This window comes from Arvicola amphibius, chromosome 2 (genome assembly GCF_903992535.2).
Source record: "Arvicola amphibius chromosome 2, mArvAmp1.2, whole genome shotgun sequence".
Classification (NCBI taxonomy): Eukaryota; Metazoa; Chordata; class Mammalia; order Rodentia; family Cricetidae; genus Arvicola; species Arvicola amphibius.
In genome coordinates, this window is record NC_052048.2 from 29262990 (window position 1) to 29284229 (window position 21240).

General features: G+C 45.4%; 1 protein-coding gene across 17 annotated transcripts in view; it reads left to right on the plus strand.

Moving 5' to 3' along the window:
• The window catches only part of Cacna1c (calcium voltage-gated channel subunit alpha1 C), a 548575-nt gene that overhangs the window by 361479 nt on the left and 165856 nt on the right, over positions 1 to 21240 (plus strand). For 16 of the 17 annotated variants that reach the window (XM_038318989.1, XM_038318993.1, XM_038318994.1 and 13 more), the window contains exon 6: positions 16204 to 16362. In XM_038318989.1, the coding sequence (XP_038174917.1) occupies positions 16204 to 16362 (159 nt within the window). Of the gene's footprint in view, positions 1 to 16203; positions 16363 to 21240 lie in introns of those variants that run through there. The other variant, XM_038318996.1, reaches the window with a different exon arrangement.

Here is a 21240-nt window from a genome sequence, read left to right on the forward strand (position 1 = left end):
TGCAGGACATGAGCTGGCCCTGTATCCGCGTCTTCCTTCAGCACTCAGCCTCTGAATCTGCCCACACTCCTGCTCCTTGCTGAGTGCGCTGCTTCTCGCTTGCTGTTCTGTCTCCTATCTTTTCCTTCTTTCTGCCTTGCTTTCTCTGCTTGTCCGCCAGTACTTCCTAAAAGACTGTATGCTGCACAGACTTTATCAACATGAAGGTTCTCTTACAGAGCTATATTAAGGACACCCACTGACCCTACCGCATTCTACTTCTGAGACTACCAGGCCCCCTGTCCTCTCCTCAGAATCAACTTTGCAGCATAGCCCAGTCTGCCGTCTCTGCTCCTTGGTCCCAGTACACAGGCAGAGTAACCACATCTTGTCATAATCATTAATCTTCTGCCCCTCTTCCTGAGTCAGAATGTGTGGCTGGGAAGCAACCATGGCTATCTACTTGACCACTATCAAAATGGGGATGCATTTGGAATTGGCCAGCAATTTCCAAAGCTCCCAATATGATAAAGCTATTTGGTAGCAGCAAACAGGACTCAGATTCCTATGCTTCCCCCAAGACTCTGCCAGGGAACATGATGGGCCCCTAATTTTGTGGCATCTGTGGCACACACTGGGCCTCTAACACACATTTATGCAAGCATGCATGCACACATGACACACTATTCTCTCTATTCTGTACCTGTCTACCCCATGGCAAGTGGCAGCCCAGGACTGTTGTCCTCAAGGTACTTCAGAGGGTTTCTGTGAACAGCATGATTTTTTTCATACTCCACAGAGGTGGCTTCCAGACAAGCTCCTGTGCACATCCCCTGGCCTGCTCTGTTTCAAGGAGCCCTATGAAGTTCCTGATGCTGGTGTGGCTTGCCTGCCAGCGTCAGAACAGAAGCATGGCTGCAAGCAAGAAGTAATGCCCACTTTTTCTCCAACCCTAACTGCAAACAATGCTTTCCTATGCCCTGCTCTTCCCCCTGCTGAGCAGCTCATCTTTCTCCTTCCAGGTACTCTGTGGCACAAGTCCAGGTCACAGCCTAGGCCTGGCTCTGCTGCCTACCGCTTCTCTGTTTCCTGCTTTGCCCCACTTTCTCTGTATATAAATTGTGATTAATAATATGCACACCACAAATAATAGCAAACCTTTTCCTTATAGAGTCCTGTTCACTCCAGCATTAAAGTCTTTTCGGTCCATCCCTGGACAAGCCACAGCAGTCGTACGAGAAAATGACCCCAAGGTCGCAAAGTCAGTGAGTTCATCGAGTGAGCACCTCATGCTTTCTCGTTTCTGCTGCCATGGGGTTTTACGAGAAATAAATAGCAGTATGTGACTAAACTGGAGGAATCACATTATTGGGGAGAGCAGGGTAAAAGAAAAATATCAGTGACAAAGAATACATGCCACCAACAGCGAAGTTAAATGTACTGTGGAGTGCAGTCCTCACCCTGTAATGAGAAGGAACCCAAGCAGGAGGGTAGCAGGACATGGCCCATTGAGGCAGTGGACAGCCTCAAGGTGAACCTTTGACTCCAGGAGCCTGATTAGGTGATTAGCCGGCCCAGTGGTCCAGGAGGCAGGGATATCACCCCTGATTTATACGCAGAAAGGACAGCCTGCGACACTTCACCCTCAGGAATGCAGGGAGGTGGGCACTGAATAATGCAGTCGGGACAGATGTGCTGGGCTGCCCCACAGAGGGGACTAGTTGGGGAGAATGAGGAAGCTGATAGCCAAGGTGTGGGCATGCTTGCGTTTCAAGAAGTCATGAATCCCTTGGGCTACAAGGGATAATGAGAGACTTGGGCTACAAGGGATAATGAGAGATCGCTCTATTGCCACCTCAGGATTCAGTGGTGAAGTTGGCCTGCAGGTGAGCAAGCATGGATTTATGCCTGCATGGAGCCAGCTGCTTGACTTTCATTTGACCAGGAGACTTTCTTAACTGTGAAATGAGAGGGTTAAACTGTCCTGGCATTAGATCCTGAGCACTGTCATTCTGTATTTTGAAAATAGAGAATAACAGTGGTCTAGGAATTCTTTTTGAGATACTAATTTTAGAATTTTGGTAGTCGTTGGCAAGTTGTTAGCTCCTGAGATAGTAGTGGTCAGAGAGTTGGGTGTTGGTGTGTGTGTGTGTGTGTGTGTGTGTGTGTGTGTGTGTGTGTGTCTGACATGATAAGTCAACAGGCATGATCAGTGGTGGGCATGCCACGTGAGACGTCAACAGGCATGATCAGAGGTGGGAAATACGTCACGTGAGAAGTCAACAGGCATGATCAGAGGTGGGCCGTATGCCATGTGAGAAGTCAACAGGCATTTCTGTGCCTGACCTTTCTTGGAAATCTCGACCATGCAAAAGCAGCCAATAGCAAGGTGACTAGCACTTAATTAGAACTAATGGTAATGATAAAGTCCGCTTAGACCTGAAGTGACCCATACTAAGTGCCGGAAAGGAAGAAAATGAAAACACAGGGATTCAGGATCCCGGTAAGTGATCCATGTGCTGACCGTGAGCTCCATGCCTTTCTTGTGCTCACTCCCACATGCTGACTCCTGCAGTCCCACATGCTGACTCCTGCAGTCTCTAATTAAATGACAGCAGCAACACTGCTGAGGACCACATTCCCAGAATCCTCATGGGCTGGCCATATACCCCAGTTCCTTAGTCCATAAGATGGGGGCTAAAATTGCACTTGTCTCATGGAAATTTTGAGGATTCAATAAGTGGATGCTGGCTAGAAATTTAGGGTTGCATTCTATACATTGGAAGCATACTACAACTTGAAGAAGAACACTTAAAAGAAATACCACACTAGCTCAGAATTGAGAATAATAGAGGGTTATTTTTTTTAGGGGTAGACTAACAAATCAGAATCCTCTGTTGGAACGGAGAAGAGCAACCAAATGCCACAGCTGAAAAAGAGGCCCGATGTGCACTTTACATCAGCATATATAGTATAAGAGACCACGCCCAAGTGGGCAGGTAACTTAAAGGATACTGGCTGTAGGATTTCCTACAGCACCTCCCCCTTTTGTTTAAATATGAGAGTTCTAAGCCTAATACAAAATTATATACAATAAGAACAAATATATTCAACAATTATCCTATCCTAATGAGTTTAAGTCTTGTATAATAAATTTACAACTTGGCCAAGTCATGAGAGGAAAGTAACTACAACTATCTAATCTTCAACCCCATTAAAGATCTGAGAAGGGAAATAATATAACTTGAGTAAGCAGGAAGTGCAATCAAGAAACTTTCAAAATGGGCAACAAATGACAGAGACAACTGGCTACCTGGGCAATCACCCAAAGTTTCATTTGCAACATTGAAGCAACCAACTTTGGCTAAGGCCTAGATTAACTGACAGACCATTTTCAAAACCATCTTACCCTGTCATGGCAAGATTTGACAGTCCTTTTCCTCGTGTCCTCCTTTTCCATTTCCGGATACCATGTACCTTGTCAGTGGTTGAGGCATGAGCCCAAAGGCCAGTTTTGCCAAGAAGGAAACAAACTCCGAGTGGAGTGTCTTCAGTGCTCAACATTCTCTCGGGAATAGATTGGTGCTGCCGGGAGCAATCGTGTCTCACTTGAACAGAACCCTAAGTTATTTAAATACCATATTCTACAGCTCTTTTAAGTGGTTGAAGATTACCTATCTATGCAGAATACAATCTCTATGTATCTAAAGAACTGATTAGTCTAACTATAAGTATGACAAACATAGATGACTATTGATCCATAATTCTTAATACCTATATAACTGTAAGACTAAGACTTCATACTAGAATGTTATACAATAAACAACTGAAACAAATGAGGACATAAATAGTATAAGAGGTCAGGCCCCAGTGGGTGGGTAACTTAAAGGCTACTGGCTGTAGGATTTCCTACAGCAACAACTATTGGTTGTCTGCATTTCTATGACCTCAACTTTGTATCTACTTGCATTGGGTTCCAAGTTGGTTTAGTTACGAAAGGCAGGCTTTCTATGCTTGAGTTCTAAAATAACACTCATGTCAGTCAGCTTTCTGTTGCTGCAATTGAGGCTGAAAAAGGAAATTATGAGGAGGGGCTCGTTTCAACTCATGGTTGCAGAGAATCTCATCTATGATTAATTGGTGCAGTTGGTCCCCCCTCAAAGTGACATGCACACCTCTAGTGACCAAAAGACTTGCACTAGGTCCCACCTCTGAAGTTTCCGTCACCTCTCAATAATGCCATCCTGGGGACCACACCTATAATGCATGGACCTTTGAGATGTGGTCAAGATGCAGACTGTGACAGCTTTTCTGAAGGACAGATTATAGTCGATAAAACTAGAAAATCCTACATGTAGAGGTGCAAGTGCAGTATCGTACAATTTTATGATTGTACAATTTCATTGCAGTCTTCTTCTGTTGGTATACATGTTTTATAATCATACCCTATGTCACTATTTCTCAGTAAACAATCAGATGGCTTAAGTACATTAGAGAAGAGACCGAAACACAGACTTCTATGTGCCTGTTTACCTGCCGTTTCTGGGCCTCCTGCTGTATAAGTGGGTGCGACGTCTTCAGACACTGCTCTCCACTCTCCTCTCTTACTCCGGACCCTGCGTGCACACGTTTAGTCATCACAGATCATTCCGTTCGTCCTTACTCCTTCATTTTTCCCACTTCTTTTTTGGTCTGTGCTCTACAGATTAGATGATTCCTTTCTTTGTTTTTCCTTTCTTTCTTTCTTTTTTTCTTCTTTCTTTCTTTCTTTCTTTCTTTCTTTCTTTCTTTCTTTCTTCCTTTCTTCCTTTCTTTTTTTTTTTTAGAGACAGGGTTTCTCATACCTTTTTGGAGCCTGTCCTGGAACTAGCTCTTGTAGACCAGGCTGGCCTCGAACTCAAGGAGCTCCACCTGCCTCTGCCTCCCGAATGCTGGGATTAAAGGCGTGCGCCACCACTGCCCGGCTGGATAATTTCTTTTATCTTTCCAATTCACTTGTTTTTGTTTTATTCTTTTCTTCTTCTGTTTCTATCTTCATTGATCTTATTGAGTGAATTTTTTTCTTCTAGTCTTCAGCTCAGTTGCTTTTTAATTATAGAGTTTTAATTTGTTTTTCTTTAATATAGTTCCTGACCACCTATGGCGCCCCTGTCCTCCCTCTTTAATACAGTATACTTATTTGACTAGCTGTGTTTTCCTGTGTGTGTGTGAGTGAGTATGTGTGTGTGTGCGTGTGTGTGTGTTCAAGTGCATGTATATAACAACTGTTTAAAAATATTCGTCTGCTGATTCTAGCATCTGGAGAGTCTCGTTTTGTGTTGGATGCATATCCCATTTTTCCATTTCTTTGTGTATCTGGTGATTTTTATGAGCCATGGAATCGTGGGTAATATGCTATAGAGACTCTGGAATCTTCCTCAGCTTTTAAATTCCTCAGCAGGAAGCTCAGGTTCTCAGCTTGTATAGACTTGGTTTTATTCTTATTGGAGTAGATCAACTGAAAAACCACACTCCTCAGCCTTCAAATTCCATTTCCACTGCGCCATCTTCCCAATCTGAAAATATGTACACTTTTTTATTATATGATTTCTTTTTTAGAGTTGGAGGGTTCACCTCCATGAAAACTATCAGTGGCAGAGAGTCCACTGGTGTGTTAGTTGAACCAGAATGAAGAGATGATGAGCGTTTTGTTGAAACTGCGTAGGAGAATGAGCGGATAGTTCGCGGTCACCATGAGCAAGCAGACAGCAACCAGACCATGGTTCTTGCTTTCACAGCACCTCAGTCAGGAGAGAGGAAGTTGTGAGCTGCTTGGATAGGAAAGTATTTATTGGAGAAATACGTATAAATATGGAAAGGAGAGTTGGTTTGGTAACACTTCAGTGAGTGATTTGCTACCAAACTCATGAGAAAATTCATCATTTTCCCCCAAAGCTGCACTTTCTGTGCATTTTTTAAGAGTAAAAAACCTGCGATGAGTGTGGCCATCCCATCTTGTCCCCTCCTATCTAACCTTATTGTTAGATCACTCCGCAGATAGCCAGTCTCCAGAAATTTTATTCTAAAAGTAGCCACGGGCATTAAGAGACCCGATTCTCTAGTTCTGGGAGTGACATCTGCAGGAAGAGAGTGGGCGGTTTCCCTCACGTGGTGTCGCTCTTTGGAAGTGCAGGCTACTCCTGCTTTTGGAAATGTCAGGTGAGGTCATTTGGATCAATTGTCCCAATGAAGACAGCATTTGATACTGGGAAAATCTTCTGAATTGTGGAACACTAAGAAAAGATGTTTGACAGCAACAAACATGAAAACTCTCTGGAGAAACACAACACCGTCAAAGCTGTCAAATTATTTTGAAAAGCAGTTTTTTGAAAATAAGTAACTCATTATACAAAATAGCTAGGTATGCAGGGAAAGAAAGCAAATAAATGAAAATGAGCAAAGATTATAGACAATAAAAAGAGACGCACAGGAGACCTGGGTACTGATACTAGCCAGCTAGAGGATGTGGAATGTTGCTTACTGAATATAAAGACATCAAAGACGAGGTCAGTAGTTTCCCAGAGAGCCAGAAGATGTGGGAAACAACCAGATGTAAGTTTAGAAGTGAAGACTACAAAAGCTAAAATTAAAAAATTTCAAAGTAAATGTTGACATAGCTGAGAACAGAATTATTGAGCTGTAGAGAGAACAGAGGAAGAAGATTCAACAAGAATAAAAAAACATGAGAAACCCAGCAAGACCGAAGAATAAGTGGGTACTGAATTTCATTAAATGTTTCTTCCACACTTACTCACAGTTGTTATGTGATAACTGCGTCTCAGCTTGTCGCTGCAGTGACTTCCCTGACACAATGGGGGAGGCTGACAGAGAAGGACGTAGGCTGTCTACCGAGCTAGGAATGGTCTCTTCCATCCTGCGTGGCACCTGGCCTGTGACAAATCACCTTGTGCCATGCGTTCACTTTCTGTAGCTTTTAAAAGAGAATAAGAAACGGGAGGAACTGATGCCTTGGAGCCCCCGGAAGTTGCCCCAGGGGGGTTTGTTTCTGCTCTGTGTACGTCAGAAAGATGCAGTTCGCGAGCAACAGGGCAGGCAGAGAAGCGCGCCTTGTGATGTGGGGTCTTCTGACAGACTAGAGTTGCCATGGGAGACGCGCTGTGAGAGCTGTGAGGTCTCCCTGGGGACCAGAGGACAGAGAACTTCATCTGTCATGGAGCAGAGTGGGCGGGCCTTATGAGCAATTTGTCATTTTTGCCTGGATAGTCGCTAAGGAGTATGAGTTTCAAAGTTTTCTCTTTGAGTTTCAGCCCTACCATTGAGCAGATCTATAGACTTGGACAAGTTATTTATCACATTCAAACCTTGGTTTGTTTCTATTGAGGAGTGTGGAGAAGTTCAGTAGATTGATGCACAGATCACACCAGCACAACGCCTAGCATGTGCTGAATCTTCAGGAAGTATAGCTAGCTTCGGATCACCTTGTCTCCTTCCTTCCATATTCAATTTTCTTCTGACAGCAGGGTTTCTTTAATGTCCTTTTCTCTGAGCCTCTCTCTCACTAACCCAGATTGCCAATCTAAAATGATCCTTTAGGTTTCTAAGTCATTAGGCAGCAGGGTGGCCACCGTCCTTCCCAGGGATGCAAGTGTCCCTTAGTGTTCAGCAATCTCTGTTGGACACAGAAATATATTTGAATGGAAGGATTAAACTGAAAATAAATGAACATGTACATCTAAATGACAACATGCAATATCCTAAGATGTGAGACTCCAAGAAACTAGACAGGCAAGATCTCCTCCCCCTGCATTCGGAAGACTCTTCCAGAAAGAGAATATGTTAGCATCCCCAAGCTCAGTGCAGCCATTACTTCTTAACCTAAGAATGAGCTGTTAGCCTCCCTCCCTAGCTCCAGACCTATTTTCTTGCAAAAGCCATTATGCTTATGAGGCTATTTAAACATGTCTGTTGTCTCATTAGCTAAAGGGAATCACAGACTGCAGTTCTGTGAGATTCATCACGTCTCTAGTTTCTAGTGAGCACAAACAATAGATTCCTATAGATCAGAAGTAGGTACAAGTCAGTGGTGCTCATGACCAGCACATCCACCAGTGCTGGTGGCTCATGTGTTCTACACTGGATTGGGTTCACCTCTGGGATGAGGAACTACAGTTGACTAGAGAGTTAGGGTCAAAGGTTGCCGCGCACCATGACCCCGTGTCTGCATTCGGTGCACTTTTACCCAGTTCGTGAGATTCGGGTAAGGGGCAGGAGGTTAAAATACACAAACACATACAGACAGAAAGTCAGCGACACAGGTCATCCTTGAATTCCCCAAGAATGCCCCCTTTATTGTGTTCAGGAGCAGATTATATAGATAGCCACGCCTCAGCCAAACCCACCAGAAACCATTCTCCTGCCATTAGGAACTCCTGAAGGTCTCGTGCTCAGAGCAGCTGTAGGCACTCAGATCAGGGGATTACAAGAAATTCAGGATCTGGGGTCTCATTGCTCCCAACAAAAGGTTGTTTATATTATCACTCCTTCAGAAGGAAGTATTGGTTCACAGAGCTTAGCAGGCTTCCAAATAGAGAAACACCTGCCGGCTTTAATGGATGGGTTGACAATGCCACACAGAAGGTCTGACACTCTGCCCACCCTGTTCTAGCTCGTCTATTCTTCACCTTACTGGCTTTCCCCGCTCTGCTGTCTGGCCATGTACGCCAACTGAAGGCACTATCTCAGAAAGCTGCCTTTCCTTCCAGCTTCCAGTTGTGTTTAGTGGATGGAGAAGCAAGTGGGAACTCAGAAGGAGGGAAGAGGGTATTGTTGAATCTCCTGATCATTCCTTGAGGACCATCACCAGGTAGTCTTGGCTTCCTTGCACCCTGTTGGCAGGCAGCCTCGGCCACCTCTTCAGGATAGAGTGATTACTGCCTCTCTCAGGATATTGCTCTGCCTGTGGTCCTTTTACCTTTACCTACATAGAACATGGAGAACAGGGAATGATCCTACTCCAAGTGTGCTGTTCGTTTCTTGCTGGAACCTGCTATCCTGGAAGTTAAACCTTTCTCCAAAGACGTTTTTAGTGTTCACCATGTGCAGATCCTGTAAGGGAGAATTTGGTAGGTGCCGTCTAGGTGGAGAACTTCTGCAGGTTTTTGGTCTGGGCCATGATATGATGGAAGCAACATTTAGGGATGAATCATGGGTGAGGGTTGGGGTGTGAAAGAATTAAAGAGAATGTCCTGTGTTCCAATCCAAGCAGGAAACAGGAAGAACGGCAGTGGCTGCAATAGAAACTATGGCAATGGTAGCCTTGGTCTTTAAGAAGCAGGCGTAATCAGGCGGTGGTGGCAGACACCTTTAATCCCAGCACTCGGGAGGCAGAAGCAGGCCGATCTCTGTGAGTTCGAGGCCAGCCTGGTCTGCAGAGAGAGTTCCAGGACAGCCAGAGGTGTTACAAGTAGAAACCCTGTCCCAAAAAACAAAAACAAACAAATAAACAAAAAAGAAGCAGGGCGGGCCTAAATGACTGCACATGTTCATATTTATGGGTTCTGGCTTTAAGAAGATCAACTCAGGTTTAGGTCTGTGAATGTGTTGGGTTGGTAGGACATGGTAGGAGAAGCATGAATTGAAATTAGAAGAGAAGGCAAAGAAAATGTTGGTGTAGATTTTGACTTTGACTACTGACTATTAAAAATATGTTTATTAATTATTTGAGAATTTCATACAATATATTTTGTCCATATTTGCCTCCTAAACTTCTATCCAACTTTGAGTCCATCCGTTCGTCTGTCCGTCCCGTCCTTCCAAACCCCTATGACCAGTTTGTATTGCTCAAACACTCTTTACTATGGGGCCTGCCTTGGAGTGCAGTCAGTCGACCAAGGATCACGCCCTTAAAGAAAACTTCCCCCTTCCTCTCCAGTATCTGTTAATTGCCAATCGGTCCTGGTCTGGGTGTGCGACTTCATGCTCACCTCCCTTCTCTGTGCTGATACTTTGTCTGGCTTTAACACAAGCACGTCCTGTGCATACTGTCATAGCTGCCGTGAGTTCATGTATTCAGTGATACTGCTGGGTCCAGAAAACACGGCTTACTTATATTAGTCTACTGTCTTTAGTTCTCACAGTTTTTTTAATTCCCCCTCTTCTGTGGAGATCCCTGAGAACTTACAGGAGTGTGACATAAATACCTCTTTTAAGGCTGAGCTTTCCATAGTCTTATTCTCTGCATATTGACCAGTTATAGGCCTTTGTTCATTACAATCTACTGCAGGAAGAAACTTCTCTGATGAGAGTCGAGAGGTCCACCGATCTTTAGGTATAGGGGTGAGTCATTAGGGTGCGGTTTATTTAAATATCTTCATTTAGCAGAATTTAGTAGTACATTCTTCCAGGAGCCTATAACTGCCTGGCCACATCTTTTTACCTCAACAGTAGTGCCAGGTATGGATTCCATCATGTGAATCAGGCCTTAAGTCCAACCAGAAAGTGATTAGTGACCCCTTTCATGCCACTGTTGCACCCGTGGGCATATCTTGCCAGGACACTCACTGCTGTAGCTCATGAGGTTTCAGTTGGGTAAGACTGGTGATTCATTTTCCTCCTGGTAGTGTACCTGGCACTTGAATGAAAGCTAGCCAGTTGGGATGGGGTTTCCAGGTGAATAACTACTCGATTTCTCCATGTTCTATGACTCAAGTTTATACTATATCTTCAGCAGTAGGCTCTTACCATCAAACTCTGGGTGGTAGCCAAGAACAGTGGCGATAAGCTGTAATATTTTGGGGTCTATGGGACTCTACTGGCAAATAATTTTAAAAGGTAAAAACGCATTCCTGGTACTAGTACGTTATTTGTTAGCATATGGTATCTAGTTGGGTGTATTGTCCCCCTGGCAAAGGTTAATTTCATTTAAACGTTTGTATGTATGTATACGTTTTAAGAAGCGTCTACGGTAATAGGGAAGTCTTTGGCTATAGGTTTCTCTCTCTTTTTTATTATTTGAGAATTCCATAGGTGACTGGCGCTTGCATCACTTCCTCTCAGCTGTAATATTTGGGACTATTGTTAGCTGGCTTTGCAAACATCTGGTCACATCCTTTGTCTCCCTATCTAGCTGGGAGCTGCTGTGGCATGGCCTACATCTTTGTGCTTCTTACATAGTCAGCCCTCAAAAGGGTCCCAGAACAGGGGAGTAAAGAAGAAGAATACCTGTCCGGGTCACAGAGAGCTAAAGCTACAGTTGCAGAGTCGGGACAAGAGGAGTTTCTAGAATAATCATGGACAAATGGGCAGGGAGAGTGGTGGGAGTGGAGGCCTAGGCTGGCTGCTGAAAGGAGGTAAGCAACCCTCAGTGCTGCATAGGCAGAGTGATAATGGTAGAGGTCACTGTTAGAAAAAAAAATATGCTAAGCTCCTGCCTTTCTTGCTGTAGTGTTGGATGCAGTCGTTGGTCTCACCCATAACTCTGCTGAATGGCTCTTACTACTGGAAGTAGTGTCCCCAGCGCCCATCACTTATGCTCCCGGGGTGAAGGGTACAGGAATATGTCTTCCTGTGTCATCCTCTGCAGTGCTCATATGTTCAAAACTAAGTAAACAAAAAACATAATAAATAAGTCTGTAGTACAGTCAGGCTGGCAGTGCGGTTTTCAGTCTCTCGCATGGACATTTCATGTTTTTACTAATTACAAATATCCCGAAAGTATGGTATTACTAGAAGTAACTCACACATCCATGGCATTCAAACTGCTTCAGAGTTCTCGGGAAGGCTGTGGATGCAGTTGCTGCGGCTCCCAACTGACCAGGTGCTCTGAGGCCTTGCCTTGCATAGTGGTGCTGAACCAGCATGAAGCATTAGTAATTGCTGGGACTTGCTTGGAAATGCAAACTCTCGTCCCAACCCAGACAAACCAAGTCAGAATTGTCTTCTGCTCCAAGGGCCACCATCCACTAGCTGTGCCCCCGTAATCAGGTCATTTCCTCCTTTTGTACTACCTTGTCAACTATGGTTTATAGCATCTAGTTCTCAGAGTTGTGACCAGAAGGAAACAGAATAATTCAAGTGGAATAACAACAGCTGAACCTCAGCTGGGGTGTTCTCAGGACATGATTTGTGGGGTTACAGGGTTTCCATGTGTCGGTGGGATCTTTCACCCAGTCTTTGTGACTCCCCAAGCCCTTTCACAAGAGCTCGTTCAGTCAGTCATTGAGTTGCCCCGAGGATCACCATACACTACCTTTAAGGTATCCCATGCCCTCTGCACACAGGGATGCTCTTGGACCGATTCTGTTTGTTACTGGATACTTCCTAGTTAATCTTCCTTTCTTCCTCTGGCCATATCAAAATAATTATCCCCACCATCCTCAAAACAGCAACCTAAGTCATGGGAAAATCATTTGATACTGGCAAGAAGCCCTGTCGCCTGCGTCCTTGTCCATTCCTGTGCATCTTATCTTCTGATGTGATTGCTGTACTTGCTGGTGTGCTTGCGGACCCCTTGGCTGCTGTGCCCTTTGCCTTCTGCAGACACCCTGCACTAGGTGTTATTTCACTCTACGAGTTCTGCCACATGCCTGAACACAAAGATGAGAAGACAAGATGAGACTCAAGGAGCTCTGGCTAGGGCGGGCGGGGAGCAGCATTTCAGGCAGAGAGGCATGAAGCCAGGGACCTCCAGACGGCTGGGCAATCTGCTGGAGTGTAAGGAGAAACTAGGAGCTGTAGAAGCCAAAACAGCAAAGGAAGAGGTGGAGTTGTCTCTGTGAATGACAGGGACCACTGGTGCACTTTCAAAAATGACGTGTTCCACTGTGTCCTCTGATAAGAACAATCTAATTGCCGCATGAGAATAGGGAAGGCGTGCGAGCTGGAGGGCTGGTTAGCTGAGCTTCTGAGAGGATGGAAAGTCATGAACTGAGGTCCCCCAGACATGCATACATGGAAAGCTGACTGACGTTGTCTCCATGAGGTTGTGACAGTGAGCGATTGTACCTCCCCCAACTATGTTTTCTAATTTTTCTTTCATAGGCGTTTTCTGTTTTCTCTGTAAATAGCATGTCGTATTTATATAGTAAAATAGTTTATGCCTATCTGTTGATAGTTGAACATCAAGCTAGCAGGATGTGGAATCTGGTTGGCTGGGGAGTCTGGGGAATGCACCTCCTGGGCCGAAGCTCAAGTGGGTGGTACGTCCACTAGAGAGGTAGGGGTGCAAAGAACAGAGCGTATAACTCCTTAGCAGTGTTGATGGCTGAGCGGAACACACGGGCTGCTATGGCTTCCAGCTCATGGTGCTTCAGCGTTCCTGAAGTCACCTGTCCATGCTACACCAACCAGACAATTGACCGCACTACCGCAGAACCAGCCCTGTGGTGCAGCCGCTCAGAGAACACACTTCTGCTGTCAGTCAGTATTTACCTAGTGCCCTAGGGATGCTTTTCACAGGCAGGCCTTGCTGATGTAAAGAGCAGGCACCGTCTATCGTCACAGAATGCCACCTAATTGGAAAGACAGATGTAAATGTTTTAAATCCTTTCAACTCACATAGCATTCACAACATAAAATTCACATGGAATGTTACGAAGGAACGCAGATGATTCTAAGAGGGAGTATATCAGAGGAAACGGCTCTGATTAGGGGTTTGGAGAATTCTTGGGGAGGGAGCTGGAGAACGGGTGCCAGGGAAAATTCAGATAAGGCGTTCTGAGGGGAGGGAATGGTCCCTGTATCTGTGCTGTGGGGTGGCGGTACAGCTACACCATCCTTAATGGTGCTGTGTCTGAGACCTGCACACTAGGTGTTCCCATCCTCCAGTGAATGTCTTGTAGGGAGGGCAGTTGCACACGCCGCCTTAGTACAAGTCAGTTGCCGGAGGTGGTCTCTGGGTACAGAGATGGAACAAGTACAAGATGCTGTTCTTACTACTGTCACCACACCGTTTTATCATGAGCATTTAAAAAGAATTAAACACATCATTTCACTTATTTGTGAATTGCTTGTCTATGATTGTGTGTGTGTGTGTGTGTGTATGTGTGCAACTTGTGAGTGTCAGTTCTCTTTCTGCCATGTGACTCCCAGGGATCAAACTGTGACAGTACAGTAAATGCCTTAAGTCACTCAGCCATCTGCTGTCATCTTAAATATTTCTCACTGTCCATAACTGCATGTGTCACATTTTGATTGTTGTAGGAGGCACCACAGTCGTGTGAGGGATGCATGTCTTGGTCAGTGTTCTGACAATCATAATGCCCGTAAGCAATAGGCACTTCTAGCTCCATCTTCATCCTCGGGTGCCACATGCTCTGTGACACGTGGCTTAGGCATCTTTAAATCTAAGAGAAATGCTTTGTCTGAAACCCAGAGAGCGGGACAGGGCAGTGACTGCATGGAGAGTGGGGTAGTGGACCCTGCAGTGCCTTCGGAGCTCCAGGAAATCCGGCCTTCCTCCTGAGAGGCACTGAAGGTTCCAGAGTGGCTTTTTATGTGACCTGCCTGGCTTCCGCCCAGAGCGCATCTCCTTCTATGTCTGTCGCCTGTCTCTTTCTTGGCGCTTGGAGGCTGGTGCTGGAGACTTGATGTCTCCCTGGTGGCCTGGCAGCCAAGATGGGGTTCCTCGCTCCTGTGGAGAGCACTTAGAAGACCCCTCAGCACCCATCAGCCTCTCCTGGAAGTTGCTTTGCGACTCAGCTTTCTTCATGGCTTGGCAGACTTTAATGCTAATGTGTGTACAACTTGCTAATTAATGGAATCGTTTGGATCTAATGGGAGCCTATGAAGCGCTCACATTAATTCTCAGGTAAAATTATTCTAGCTTTCTTTTTTATTTTTTCCCTTTTCCTCATCTTGGCTTAATATCTGCGGAGAGTTCTTCTAATTAGTCTTGTGGAAATCATTGGCTGCAGCTCAGAACTTTAGTGACAGCTTAAGGACTTGAGAAATGTGGCCAACTGTGGTTATCCAGGGTTACTGGCCACAGCAATGCCGAAGAACAGTACAGAAAGACCTTGGTGTCTGAGAGGACTAGGGAATATGGCAGGTCCTATGAAGATGCTATAAACATGCCAACCCCGTATGGGACTTGCATGGGCTTTGCTCTCCTCTGTCTGCAGCAGGCTCCCTCAGAGCAATGTTCTCAGCTGTCTTCTCCCTGCTCTCCCAGAACACGGACACCCAGTGTGCTTGCTGTCCATAGAAAGCTCTCAGGAACTGCCACAAGCTTCAGAGTAACCTGTTATTGTCACCTTCTTGTCCTGTCACAGCCCCTTCCTGGTAGCATTCCTAGTGAGCATCCTTGGTGCAGCCACTCCATGCCCATCCCTCTGCCCTGCTGACTCTTTGGCGGCCTGATAAGATGACTATTCTCTGTGGGACTGTCCATTTACTCCTCTGCCTCCCAATGGTGTCTGGGACTTTTAGTTTTTGTTTTTCTTGATAATACGTACAGGACAAAGTTTGCTGTGTTAACTACTTTTCCGAGTGTGGCCCAGGTTCACTCTGTGTATTTGTGCCAGTTCCATCTAATCTGCAGAACTTTCCTCATCCCCAAACTGAAACCCATGCTGTTAAATAAGAAGTCCCTTTTATGGAGCTTTTGAGTGTGACATTCAGGTGATGTTTCCCCTGGTAGAACTGTGGACTATGCAGTGGTCCCCTTATTTACCACTAGGAAGGTACCGTTAGGGATACACCATTGGCCCTGAATCACTGGAAATCACACCCTCCTGGATTCCTCCCCATCAGGCTGATCTATGTTTGAGAGCAGGTGGGCTGATGATCGGCTCTAGTAATCCACCGAGAAGCCCGGGAGATGACTAAGTCCTGTGTGGCTGTGGGTAGTCACAGTGAGTTCTCATTGTGCCAAGCTCCAGGAGAAAACACACTGTCTCAGAGATGGGCTATTTAAAATCTTGATAGCTACAGATGAAAACAACATGTTCTCCTCCTTGGAAGTACAGCATCTGCTGATCCTTCTATTTGGATGTGCCTCCAGGACAGAGTTGGCGTCAAGCCAACCTGAATTTAGATTCTTGCCCTCTTGTTCATGGGCTGTGACCTCGAGACTCTGTTTCCTCATCTGAAGCACGGGACTCCTGGCTCCCACTCGAGCTGTTGAGGAGACTGTAGGAGGTCATGTTAGCACGGTACCTAAGGCAGCATTGGCTCAAACGAGAAGGTGGCGGTTGTGTTGCTGCTATTGATGATTTTGTTGCGCAGGTCTCCAGGTGGTCCTGAACTCCATCATCAAGGCCATGGTGCCTCTGCTGCACATTGCCCTCCTTGTGCTGTTCGTCATCATCATTTATGCCATCATCGGCCTGGAACTCTTCATGGGGAAGATGCACAAGACTTGCTACAACCAGGAGGGCATAACAGGTAAGAGGCGGGGCTCGCTCTGGGCAGCGGGTACCCGGGAGGAGGTTGCTCTCTCTCCTCATAGCTGCTTCCCTGGGAGCGAATTGCTGCATCACCTGTGCCACTGGATCCAGTTTCCCATACTTCAGACCGCGATGAAAGGCTGGGGTTCGCATTCTTTCCTCTCATTTCTAATTTCTGCTTTCACTACTGCAGATCTCTGTTCAAACAGCAGGTGTAAGCTTTGTCCAGCACGGCTATACACCGAGAAAAGGACCAACCCAATTGGAGAAGCAGTTAAAGATTCAGCACCACCTTTCGTTGGTTTCTCACTCCTGAAGCAGATTCTGAGCATGTGAGCCACCACTGTGAACTGATGGGCATGCATATCCAGCAGTACACCAATGTGGTTCAGCATGCAAGCCCTTAGGGGAGTCTTCGCCACCAATTCCTATCACCACCCATCTCTCTAGCCTCCTGGAGCTGGCCCTGGCTCCTTTGCAGCTACTATTTTCTTCTCCATTTAAAGGCAGAAGCATCAGGGCCCCTCCCTATCCCAGACTGGGTGAAGAGGCTGCCATTGAATACCCCCTTGCCACCAGTGAAATCTGTATTCCCCATGGAAAAGGTTCAGCTCCGTATCACAACCATCAATCCTGCCTTTCTTAGCCTCCCCTCTTTGTGTTCCTTCCATAAATCATCGATTTTAACAGGCAGTGCTGGCTCATTAAGCACTGTGTTAAGTGGCACCAGAGTGTTGGCTTGCTGGATAAGCTATAGACTGTTCTCTAAAGTAACTAATGTCTTAACCTGGCCTTCAACAGAATTGAATAGGAGGCTAGGAAGATGGCTCAGTGGTGAAGAGCATTGAGTCCTCCAGAAGACCTGGGTTCAATTCCCAGCACCCACATGGGGGCTCACAGCCTTCTATAACTCCCGTTCCTGGGGGTCATACAACCTCTTCTGCTTTTCTGAGGGCTCCAGGCAGACTGATCATACACAGACGTACATATAGATACACATGTATGTGTATACAGCACACATTTGATTCCAAAGCTGTTAGCCGTTACATTATTTCATTTTTCAAAACAGATCTGCCATTTTCATTTGGACATAATTTAGGAAAAGGGAGAGCATGTGTCTGGCGCATGTGCTCTAGTAATGTCAGAGGTGCCCTTCCTCTGTGTCCCGTCACTCCCGTCTAGCCCGAGCTGCGAGTTAGGACCGGTGATGGCACCAGTCTGTATGACAGAAATGTGAAGCTCGCACCCCGTAACCGAGGTTACTACCTAGGATGCTAAGGGTATTGTGACTAGGTAGACTAGCGGGGTGTCTTCAAGGTTGCACAGTCATCACAGGGTCACAGCAGGACAAATCACACTTATAAATCTATGTTTACAGAATTATTTTAGTTTAAAAAGATTAGATTCTTTGTAAGATAAATTATTCACTCTCAAGAGAAATTCAAAATTATTTGACTTGTAATTGTGTGAAGTTGGTGACAACTTAAAATGTTAGCTGATACATAATTTTTAATTGGAAGAGCAAGTTCCTGCATTCTGCTAAAATTCTGGGACATTACACTTCACTTGAAGAATACCAGCCAACGTAATGATTGGTGTCTCATTTTAATTCAGATCCTTCCCCTTTCTCAGTTGATCTGTAGCTAACCCCAAACCAGCAACTTACCTAACTTATCTGTAGCTAACCCTGAACCAGTAACTTACGTTAATGGTGCGGCTTGGTTGGAGCTCCTTAAGGACAAACTGCATCATGAGAAAATTGATACAGGTACACTATGTGATCAGTGGCCCACGGGACCCACACTCGCCAGGCTCTCCCAGAGCTACAGAAGCCCAGTGATTCCCCATTATCAGTTTGGCAGTGACGGATGGCGGGACGCTCACCAATGAAATAGGGAGAAATCCTTTCAGAGAACCAACGGCAGCGACTGGAGCATGCCCGGGAGAGCTGCTTAAAACCTTCAGCCATCTCTGTCATCTTAAAGGAAAGATGGCAAAAGCATGTCTTCTCCTGCTGGTGAGGGTCCCGCAAGGCTGTGAGCAAAAATGCAGCCTTGAATAATTGTTGTAATCATGGGGTTTGTTACCAGGCCTCAGTGGCCTCCAATGACCAGAAAATGCTGAGTATCAGAGTCAAAGGAAACCAGACAGCACCCTCTTTCTACGGCACATCCAGAAGTTCTGTGGAAAGCCATCTCCGGCACCAAAGACATTCTTTGTCTGCCCTTAAAAAGAAGATCATACTGGGCTTCAACTTTTGGAGGGATCAACATTAGGTCATCCTGGCCTTGATAGTTCACAGAGTCATGAAAATCATCTGAACCACCTCATGCATCCTTCAGCAACACTCATGACATCATTTTGTGATGGGTTTAACCCCTATCCAGCCACTTCAGAAGCCAGTTAGTCTCCTGGGTGAAAAACCTAATGAGCCAGGATGTCAGGGCAATGAGAATAATGTCCCTCAGAAAGGTGACATGAGGCTCCACTAGGAGCCAGAGCCACCATTGGGAAGGAGGCCAAAGATTCCTGGCTGCGGCAACCTTACTTTCAGAAGAAAACAGCTGGATTTGCCCCCTTTCTTCCTCTTCACACTGCCTGCCCACCGCACAGACTCTTGTAGTTTGCCAAACAAGCAAACAAAGAGCCAGCCTCAGTGTGTCCTGGAATTTTATAGAACCTTTGGAATGCTTTGTTTGCTTAGCTTTTTGTTTAGTTTATTTTTGTTTTGTTGTCGTTTTTTAGATTTTAGATTAAAATAACATATTTTCTATAATATTTAGATTTTACAAAAGGCTTAATGAGTCTTTGTTATAATTTAATGGAATATATGTATATATATATATATATTTACTTTTAAACTGATATTATTTCACAGACTGAATTTTACATTCTTCTAAATTTTCTCAGTCATGTTTCTTGTGGGATCCCTGCAAGGAAGCTTTTGAGCCCTCCCAGGAGCCATTGTTCTGCCTGGAGGCTTCCCTTTCTATGTCTAGTGTCCAATGGTGATGGTCTCAGAAGAGGCCACTTTCTCCCAATCTCTCCAGCAACTGTAAGGCACCCTCCCGGTTGCTCAGCAGATATGTTGCCATATGCCAATACCTTTTGTTTCTGGTGTCCCATCTGTCCAGTGGATCTGGAGCCAGGGCACTCAGTAGCTCTGCTCGGCACGGTAATTACCCCTGAGACTGGCACGGAATTTGTTGGCTAAACCTTGCAATGAAATCACTACCATTCTATTTTGTCCTTCAAGTTGAGACCTAAAAAATGTAATTGCTGTTGTCTTGGTGGTTTTTCCTTGGAACACAGCCAAACGCTCCCTCGGGATTCCCTTCTCGCTGAAGTTGAGTCCATTTCTAAAACCTTTATTTTACCAAAGACTTAATTTGGTCTTTCCACACTGACGACTCTCTTCAATTCTGTTCTGAAATGTATAGCCCACATGGCTTTATTCCTCCTGTTTTCCTACCCAGGACCTCAGACAGACTCTGCAGCTCGTCCTATGGTTAAGCTTACCTCCCTCACCCGGGCGCGTATGTCACTAGGACCTGCTGATCTATGTGTTCACATTTTTCAAGTGTTCCTTTTTATAGATACCTATTTTTACTGGATCATCGCTGCTTCTTAATTGTTCTGTGATTTTTTTTTTATTGTTCAGGGAAGACTTAAAATAGGACAGTAGCCCTTGAGCCTGTGGATGATCTTCCTAAGGCCCATTCCGTTCCTCCCTCTAACTGTGAGATCTCTGCCCCTTGGTGCCATTTTCTTCTAACATATATTTGTAAATTCAGCAGATCTGTTTTCCTCCCCGTGAAAACTCAGAGCTGGCTTGGGCAGTACCCTGCCCCTGTCCTTTCCCTGTTTCTACTGTTTTAGGAACTGAAAATCCAGGGTGGACCAGCAGCCTAGGAACCACTTTGTGAATAGGCACCTGGCATCTTTATGCAACAAATAAACACAAGAAAAATGGAAGTTTCCCTTTCTCTTCCCACTGCCTCTTTGTCCCCGCCGACACTAGGAAGCTGGTTCCAGAATAAGAGTGAAATTAATGATCTATTTGGTTCTTGGTTTCCCCATTTTTCAACTCTCGTTTTTTTAGGTGCTTTGCTTTGCTATTTTTAACGTATTATTTAGGTTTGAAAAATAACTTTCATGTTTCTACTTCCAGCAGCCCTAAATCCACATCTCTAAAGATTTGACAATCTTAAGGCCATAGACAGTTGTAACTAGAGGTAATTCCATTCAGTTTCCTTAATATGGAGCTTCTGGAAGCCAGACGGTGGATAAGAAAATGGTTCGGACACTTGCTACCCTCAGACAGCTCAGAGATCAGTAATGTAGTCCTGTCACCCTTGGTCCCTGACTATAGCACAAGGCAGAGAAGAAGGCAGGAAGCAGCTTTATTCTGAACGGCCCAAGCCTGGGAGTGCGCCAGATGCCCTTCATCTGGAGAACGCATGCGGTGAAACACACTGCTCAACAATATGGAGGAACAGGCAAGACTGGAACGCAGCGGCGTGCTTCAGCTCAGAAGCCCTGTGCTGCAGAAGGATGCGGGGTACAAGAGCCTCCTCGGGTGTGGTTTTATTTATAGGGAAGGCAAGCTGTGAAGACAGAAAACAAACTGGCTTGTTTGGAGTTGGGGACAGAAACAAGAATGGACTACAAACAAGGACATGGAGTACTTGGGTGGCATAGAAGAGGAGTGATAGGTGCCACTGCTGTCCCCAGGAAGATACTGGCACACCATTTGAACCTCAGCACCCACCTCCATTCTCCTAAGAATCCTCTCACAGTTAAGGGTTAACATTTCTCCGCCACTCCCTCTTTACGTGAGAGTAAACAGTTTCAATTAGAAGCCACAGACACCAAC